The sequence below is a fragment of the Grammomys surdaster genome, unplaced genomic scaffold (assembly GCF_004785775.1).
Source record: "Grammomys surdaster isolate TR1022 unplaced genomic scaffold, NIH_TR_1.0 191, whole genome shotgun sequence".
In the NCBI taxonomy this organism is placed as follows: Eukaryota; Metazoa; Chordata; class Mammalia; order Rodentia; family Muridae; genus Grammomys; species Grammomys surdaster.
Window position 1 is genome coordinate 13,745,123 of NW_021604636.1, and position 9,694 is coordinate 13,754,816.

Below are 9,694 nucleotides of genomic sequence, written 5' to 3' on the forward strand. Positions count from 1 at the left end.
TGCCCTTCCCATAAGTTTCTCTTTCTGAAGAGTTTTGCTATGAAAGGATAATGAATTCAATTAGATTTCTGAGGACTCTGAAATCTCTGCTAGACTTAATAGTCAGCTTGTTCTCAACTGCACGGTACCACGGACAGCACTTCAGCACAGAGAGGCCTCTAGGCTGCCTTTAACTGTTCTTGTTCTGCAGGCTGCTCTCCTGCCCTCCCCCCTGTACAAACAGAGTGAATTCAGGCATTTGGAAATGATGACAGGTTCCTGAGTTTCTCGAGGTATCTAGGGGCCTGCTGTCATCATTGTAGGGAGTTTGGAGATAAGCACAAAGAAAGGCCCAGCTCATCTTTTCTGTTGCTCTGCTGGTGCAGTCAGAACTAGAAGTTGAATGCCAGAGGCACGGTGATACAAATTGAGTCCTGCCTTTCTGCAGTAATAATTATTCACCATTTATCAAACAGCTGGAATGGATCCAAACTCCAAGCTGAGAAACATACAGTCAAATGAGCCTCTTGGTAATGTGACTGGTTTTGTTTTAACGGGTTATAATGATAGTCATAATTGAAGATTTCTCAAAGTTAACTCCAAGCTAAATGGCACTCTCTGAAAAATTACTATAACTACATTACTCCACGGCAGACAGCACCTTTGTCAGCAGAGAACCTGCCAAATAAATGAATTTCTTCTGACACTAGAAATGAATGCAGGAAACAGACGGTGGTAACGCTCCACGTGTCTGTATGCACCAGCACTATTCCTTGTCTTGTTTTCCTTCCGGTATGCCCTCTAAAAGTAAGATTCCCATTGGCTATGACTGACTCTGGATGGATATAAAGGGAATGAGTGGATGACCCAGAAAACTTTGTAGTGCTGGAGGATCTTATGGTGTATTTTGTTTATAACACATAACCCTATGACTATCCACATACAGTAGTTCTCCCTGATGAGCCCATTTGGTGACCTTTATCCTGTGGCCTACTTCTCCTGGTAACCAAAGGTGTTTGATGGCATGATCTGTGACCCACTAGATGAGTTTCCAACTGTGGGAAGCTGATGTACTTTGGGGAAGAGGTACCTGGGCCCTTGGTTGCATCATGTTCCTGCTCTGTAATCTGTGTGACCTATCTAAGCTGGTAGACACAAACAGACAGGTGCTCCTTGAGAAAAAAAGGTCAGATAATGTATTCCGGGTCATCAAGTAACTGCCTTAAGATGTTCATTTCAATTAATAATATTAAAGAACTTGGCTTATATCTGAAGATTGAGTTTCATATCTGTATCAGACACAAAAACAAATGCATTATTTAATTGATAGAACAGATAGTAATTTCATTCATTTTTTTCAAAGCTATAAGGAATATTGATCTAGGTCAAGAAGAAGTAAATATATAGTGAGTGATTTTTTGGAGAAGAAATATTTTTATGAATTCATAAAAGGAATCATATAATAGATCTTATTCTAAATTGTATTTCCTAATGATAAAACAATCCTCTTTTTTTCCGATGGAGAGAATTATTAAGCCTATCTAAATCGATTAAGTTCTATTTAAGAGTTCACTTTCAGTTCTTGTGTTTCAGTAGAAAACAAAGTCATTCAATATCATATACTTACATTCATAAACTATCAGTAATAAAGCATCTATGTATGTTGCATCGCAGAGAAGACAACCAGGTATTCTAAGCAGCATATTTGTGAATCAAAATGCCTTATTATGTCAGACAGCAGCTCGTTGTACAGACCCTGTTATTGCACATGCGTTCAAATGTTTAGCTGAATGAAGCTGACCTTATCTAACCAGTGAACTGTCTGATATTTTTAGAGTCAGCGAATGAGGCACAGCAACCATTCTACAGAGAATTCTCCAATTGAAAGACGAAGCCTAATGACCTCTGATGAAAATTATCACAATGAGAGGGCCCGCAAGAGTAGGAACCGCTTGTCTTCCAGCTCCCAGCACAGCCGAGATCACTATCCCCTGGTGGAGGAAGATTACCCTGACGCATACCAGGACACTTACAAACCTCATAGGAACCGAGGCTCGCCTGGGGGATGCAGCCACGACTCCCGACATAGGCTTTGAGGCTGCCAAAACAAAAACAAACAAACAAAAATCATCTGTTGACAATTTGCCATAGTACTGCTAAGATAAACCCGTCATCTTAATTTGGCAAGCACGGCACAGTATCTGCTGTGTGGGTGGGCTGCTGTCATTTGATCCTAGGGGCAAGAATTAAATAGAAGTACATTATGCCCTTGAGTCTAGATGGGTACGAGATGCCCAATCATATAGGTATTTTTAAGTGCTACATTTACATGATAACAGTACCTTTTGTTTTCTTCATAGATTTTAGACACATCAATTTGTAATTTAGGGTACTTATCAAGGCACATATAAAATAATTTCCCATGTAGGAAATTCCAAATGACCAGTTCCAGTTGGAACCAATTTATAAACCAATTCCTGTTGGAATTTGGGTGAATTGACTGGAAAGTCTACTTGAGCATGTTGAAATCAATTGAAAAATCAGAAAAAAAAATACCCAATAAGGAAATCAAAATACTAATAGAAACCAAACCCAGCTATAGTATTTATTTGCTGGGAGCTAAATTTACAATTCAAGTTGGAATGTATAAACATTTTAATAATATGTTAATGTTTCCAGAATGGGTTTTCAAACTTACCAAATATATTGATAGTGCCAAAAAAATTTCAGAAATCTTAATGTAGAAATTATATAATCGCCTCAGATTTTAATATTTTTATTTTTCCTGATACAGCTGTTGTATTCAAAGTGTTTTGCCTTCTGTTCAGTCAATACTGCTAGCCAGTTTGAAGTTGACAAAATCTAGGGGATATTTGAGAGTAGTAAAGAAAAGTCCAAGCATAGCCAGTTCCAGAGAATGGAGAACGAGGTGTTGTTTCTTCTGTAGTAAGTCTGCACACAACTACACACATCTGGAGATCTGGAGTCAGATAGCATATCTGTAGCCAGACCTTTCTGGGTACAAGGGTAATTGGCTCGGGATGGGAAGTCGTCCATCCCGCTGTACACCGACACCAGCTTAGGAGCTCTGCCAGCATGGCTGAGTGTCTTTCCCTTCCTTCAGCCGGTCTCTGTTTTTTAATATAATGAATGTTTTGGCTCTACATCACACTTTTCTTTATTTTTCATTGGCATAATTAAATTAGGCACTGAAAGCTGTATTTTCACAAAATAATTAGGAAAAGTTAAAACACTGAATTAAAATCTTGCAGAAAAAAAAAAAACCTCACAGATTCAGAATATATTTGCTCACTAAAAGCAAGGCAGTTTTAATGCATGCCATTAGAGAGAGTCTGGGGGCTGCTTGGTTTCATTGCTAGTAAACAGCCTTTAGATTTGCAATGAGTATATTTATGAGATTGGTGGCCTATGTCCTATATTACTAAAGAAGGTCTTAATCCAAGAAGTTATTGAAATTGACTGTTTGAAACAAATGTCTTTATGAAAGGGCTTGTTTCTGAAACGACACATGCATGTGTTTTCTAAAGACCCAATTGGAGCTAGATGTAAAGTCTCTTTCTACTAATGCCTTGAAGTCAAATTTTAAAACAAGTATAATTAATTTTATGTCATTTTCTCCAAAAATTTCAAGACATGGGCCCTCAAAACTATGTACCAGTTCATTAATTTTCCTGGTCAAGAGTCTAAGTTTCATATTCTTAATCAGTTATTCATATCTTAAATCCCATCAACCCATTGTCTTGACTGTATGTTCAACCCATTATGAACCTGCTTATCTGATAATGAGGCTGCCTGAAATTTTGCTAAGTAATCTCAAATATTTGATACATTTAAACACAGGCTCAGTAAAATTGACAAGCTAACATCTGATACTGGCTTGTGAAGCTCTATTGTCATCCAGCGAGGCTTACAGAATTTTCTGTTAAGATATTTAACAGAGCTGTATTCATTGGGCTCTTTAATAAGCATATAATCTTCCATTACTGAATACTTTGTTAGAACACAGAAGAGCATTTTCCAGCAAACAAACTATATTTATTACATGTATAGCGCATATTTGCATGAGAAAGAAAACATTAGCCAAACATTTTCCTGTATGCTTTACTGGTTTCTTGTTTGTGCGCATTAAAGCATTTAATTGCAGAGAGTGCACTTGGGTGTATAAATTTAGAATAGATTGCTGTTCAGCTTTTTCTGCAGTAGCATTAGCAATTTGGTCATTTAACTACTTTAAGATATCTATATTTCATGGCGGGTAGCTGTAACAGCATTTACATATATTTCCTAGTCAACAAGGCTACCTTTTCTTTCAACTTTAAAGGGTCACTTGTTTCTCAAGCATCTCAAGCCTTTTTCTCACCCTTTTGCTCTCCCATGTCATGCTGAAAGACAGAGGCCCATGTAATCTGTGCACAAAACTCATCCATCATTTGCCATTAAAAGTCCATACCTATTTTGCTTTGCAGTTCTATTAAAAAGCTAGCAACGTCGGGAAAGGGTAAGATATATATTCTTGATGAATCTATTTACTGTTTCACTTTAATTTTGCATATCATTCATCTTCCTCCTGTAAGTTTCTCTCCTACAAATGAGGAAGTGATAAGATTCCTCCTCTCTTTTTAAAGGATCAGTGTTGCTTGTATAAATGATTAAAATCCAGATATATACTAAATAAAACATTTTATTTTTGCCAAGCATACCAAGAACCTCTAGGAAATGCCTATTTCACAAGTACTTTGCTTTAATTCATTCTACTCAAAATGGCAAATGACAAGCAGGAGAAATATTTCTATATCATTTGAGGCTGTTTTCACTTATAGAATAGATCATGTTAGAACTCTGTGAGTTTTTATGATATATAACACAGACTCGTGCAACAATGTGGAAATGTGGTCCTGGAGAAAGAAGAAATGCTATTTATGGTCCTTTTGCTTATTTCCAAGACTGTAATATGACTACAATATCATAATCAACACTGTCACCTTGTTTATGCTAAACCTTAAAACAACACATAGTGGTATTTACAAACAACTCTGATTCTCTCCCGTCTTTATATGGCTCTACTGGGTAGAAGATTGGAATTGTTAGCAATTAGACTCATGGTCTTTCTTGAAGAGTCTCAGCTGTGTGACTATACAAATCATCGCATTTCATCCTTGAGGGAAGGAATTTTAAAGTCTGAAACGAATTGAGACAAGTATTTGTTCCACTTTAAATAATCTGTGATTATAATTGCTGTTTGCAAAAAATGTATTTTTAGAATGTTAATGTCTTTTCATACCTGCATACTTGAACTTGTCTTTTGTGGGGGAGCCTTAAATTTCATAGTAGAGAATGGGGGAGTGAAAAGGGAATGAAGACAAAGAAGCTGTGGTAAAAGATAGTGCACACTCTTCAACTTTCAAAGAACATATCCCAAAATGTTGAGGCACAGTATGTCAGTGAAGAATGTTTCTAGGCAACCTTATTTGCAAGCTAGTATATTTTCTTATATAATTTTATTTTGGTATTTGCTAAAAAAGAAAGAAAGGAAAAAGAACACAATACCACCATACAAATTGCCCTCTATCATAACATGTATACTACCTCTTTTCTAGAGAAAAGTCTGTGTTTGGAGGGGAAAGTCCTGGAGATAGTGCCCATTCAGCCAGCCGTGCTGCAGGGTTGGAAGTGTTCAGATGTGCCTGCCCTTTAGAGTTCACACTGTTTTCAAATGCTCCCAGCATGTTCTCATTTCTTCGATGTCAGGAAGGTTTTCTTGAAATGGAACCATGGCTTATCATGACGTGAGTTTAATTTAACAAGAAGCCATCCTAGGGAACAAAGCAAACTGAAAGGAACTACCTCTGTGCAAAATATAGCCTCTAGCTCAGGTCTAAGGAAGAGAAATCCAGAGACTAGATGTTTAAAGGGAGAGTTGGTTGCTCCTTGACTTCTAGGGGTACTAAGGGCATGCTGTGGCCACTTACTGGGTAAGGATCTGCATTGTCTGGAACTCCCATGTAATTGGAACATATCAGAATTTCAAATAAATGATTACATAACCCTTGTTCCTTTATATTTGCCTTTATCTCTCATGACAGTGTTATATCTTTTAACTATATAAAACTAATCTTTGAATGACTGTATGAGTAAAAGCTACAGATGTAATAAAATCTGTTCTATTAGTTCCTTACATTTTTAAATATTGTCAACACTGTAACTGTTAATCAAGTTACTTCCTCCAGCTGTGTCTATGTGGCAAACAACAGTCCTTTTCTCTTAGATGATGATGATGATCGAATCGGACAACTTAAGAGCTGTTGGGCAGACATTAAGAATAACTTATTGTTGAGTTAAGGAATCCAGTTTATCAAAATCGTAAAACTGGTTTATATGAGCAGACAGCTACAGCATTCAGAAGTTACTCTTTAAGGTTTCTTCTTTTGTTAAAAGGACCTTTCTCCAATGAAATAATCCTCTGATAGCAATGTCTTTGCTTGTGGATAACTTAAGACAAAATGCTGCATGTAATGAAGGTCTATTATGAGAAGATTAGGAAGTATCTCATCAGATAATCTTAATTAAGGGCTGTAACTCCTACTTGCCATAAATACATATAAATAAGAGGGAATAGTGCTAAGACTTGGGGAGTCATAACTTTTCATGAAACTTTCTTTTTGGTGGATGTAAAATATTCACAGAAAGATGAGAGAAAATGTTACCAATGAATTTGTAACAGTTTAGGGAATTCACTGATTCTTCTTCGTTTGAACATTATAACGAGTTAAAATCAAAACCGAGAAGAGTAGCAGACCTTCAGCTTTTCCAGAGTCTTGAATTTTATTTTTAAACATTTAAATCTCCCAACAAGCAGTTTGATCTGTGTTGATGCAGGGGCCTTTCTTGCCCTACGTGCATGCTACTTTCTACACTTCACGGAAATCAGTGTGAATTCCCTACACACAGGGTGTCACGGATGCGGGGAAATCGGTATAAATTCTGCTCACATGGGGGTGTCATGGATGCAAGAAAATTGGTGTGAATTCCATACACACAGGATGTCACAGATGCGGGGAAATTGGTGTGAATTCTGTTTGCACGGGGCTGTCACACACACGAGGTCATTAACACTGTATTGTTGCATACTATTTTTCATATGCCTTACAATATTTTCTGGAACGTTATTAAAATGAAAGCATTTTATTGCCAAAATAAATCTATGTTGTTACTTCTGCATTAGCAGTAGAAAAATAATGTAGCAAAAATATATATTGTACAGTACAAAATGATAATATATATATATTTTGCCAATAAATGAAAATAGGTTGAGGAGAAAGAAGCACATTTGTTATAGCACAAACTTACAACAAAACCCACTGTTAAATTTGGCAGTCCTGCTTTTAGATGTATGTAGATTTGGTCCTCTGTCTTACCAGATTGATTTCATCTCTCATATTTGTAATTCTGCTGCTTGATATTTTCCAGCAATTTATTTCATAGCCTTGCAACCTGTGAGTGTAACTTACTTATTTTATTCCCTTACATAAAACATACGAACTTCATTTTGTGTTATGACTCACTCTATATTACTCTATTTTCTGTTCCTGTTTCTTCTCCTTTGGTAACAGATGGCACAGCAGGTGAGCTCACAGGGCTCCTCTGGGCTTTGGATGTTTGAAAGTTTGTTTTTCCCAGCCTCAAGTTAGAGATCAGTAAAATGTCCCCATGGAAAAATATTAAGTAGGAATTCTTTTTTGTTTTGTTTTGTACTTGATACTATTTGAAGCATAAATTAAAACCATTAGCTGTATTTTAAGAGGTGGGAGGGATTAAAAAATAATGTTATCAATAGGAAACATACTAAAAATAACTATGGCAAAATGGTGTTAGAAGATTCCCCCTATTTTGAGGGCTCTTGATATCCCAGGCTATTCCTATGTCTCTGCTGATGTGGTGGGGGAAATGCCTTTGTCAAATAACTTTCTTTTTCTTTGGTTATTTATTTTAATAATTTGTTCCTTTCATTTTTGTTACATAGATCTGTGTAGCGTTCTACAAGGCATGCTGGGGAAAATACACTATGCAAATGTATACCGTGCTGCATGCTTTGTCCTTCCTCTGCTCTAGTGGCTTTAAAGAAAAAAAAAATGTGTTATTTTTGTGAACAAAGACATTTAACAACAACAACAAAAAAATGCAGAGTGCATGCATACATTATCCTAATTTCTATGGGTTGTTTTATGGAATTTAAATGTGTACAAAAACTGCATTAATTTTTTCTTTTATATAATAAATGAAAAAAACCACTGAAACTAGCATTCTACCTTTCATTTATATTCTGGAAATACACAGAGGAAATGCCAGAAATCGTAACTAATATTCCTGCAGCCTTTAATGGAAAATAAATTTATATATTTACTCTCTACAGAAAAAAAAAAGAGTCAATGAAGTGACTGTTTCCTGATTATTCTGCTAGATTCTGTGAGTTACCACAAAAGAATGTTTTATTAGAAAAGAATGTATAAGTTGCACGCATATATAGGAAACGGATTATACCAAAATAAATGTATGAAATAAGGCTGAATATAGAAAATATACTAGATAAACCTTAATTTTCTCAGGACACCTTTATTTTTTTTAAACATATATATTTTTTTTATTAGATATTTTGTTTACATTTCATATGTTGTCCCCTTACCCCATCCCCCACCCACCCGGGAACCCCCTATCCTCTTACCCCTCCTCCTTCTTCTCTGTGGATGTAACCTCTATCTACTCCCCCACTCCCACTTTCCCACCCTCAAAATTACCACCCCCTGGGGCGTCCAGGCTTCATGAGGTCAAGGATCTCATCTTCCACCTATGCCCAGCAGGGCCCTCCACTCTTACACATTCAGCTGAAGCCCTGGATCCCTCCCTAAGTGCTCCCAGGCTGGTGGATTAGACCCTGGGAGCTGTGGTTGGTTGGTATTGTTGCTCCTCAGGACACCTTTAAATGATAACTGTAACAGTTGTCAAAAGTTTCCAAAATGACAGGTCTGGAATTATATGATTGGTATATAGATTATGACTGGGCCATTCAAACACACCCCAGAGTTGGTTGCCTATGCTCTGTAACAGGATTGGAATTGGACTTTTATCTCACTGTGGTACACAAGAAGTTCAAGGGAAATATGTAAGATATCTGTAGAATTAGAATTATACAGTGATGTATTACAGCTATAGACTTTATCATGTTGAATTCATGCGAGCTCCCTGAAAAAGCAGGCAGAGAATAAGTTAATAGAACCAACTATGAGTAAGAAAACCAAAAGCTCACTGACATTTTTTTCCTCCGGAGTAATTTTTTTGTAAAATACATGCACCAGATACTCTCCAGCCAATCAGAAACCTGAATGAAGCATGCGAAATGCTGAGTAAACACAAGACATTGGCTGTATGAATAATTTTTTTAGCAGAGGGGTCTTACCTAAGACTACCCCAACAATCAGCCAGCAATCTGAAAATCCCAAGAGAAAAACAACAGTTCCTTGCTGTTTCATTAACAAGGTATATACTTGAAACTACCTCTCCTGTCCTTAGCACAATTCTATTGGACTGTAGAAATTTCTTGTCTTTTTCTATAGCATACAAGGTCAGCATAGATATTTAACTGTGGACTCTAACCACTGCTTTCCAGCAATAACTATGAGTTATCTGACAACCCTGTGTT

General features: G+C 36.7%; 1 protein-coding gene across 2 annotated transcripts in view; it reads left to right on the plus strand.

Annotated features, from left to right (window-relative positions):
* Positions 1-7,544, plus strand: part of Cacnb4 (calcium voltage-gated channel auxiliary subunit beta 4) — a 136,097-nt gene extending 128,553 nt beyond the window's left edge. For both annotated transcript variants that reach the window (XM_028769160.1, XM_028769161.1), the window contains one exon: positions 1,815-7,544. In XM_028769160.1, the coding sequence (XP_028624993.1) occupies positions 1,815-2,075 (261 nt within the window). In that variant the 3' untranslated portion in view covers positions 2,076-7,544. The remainder of the gene's footprint in view (positions 1-1,814) is intronic.
* Positions 7,545-9,694: the final 2,150 nt, after the last annotated feature.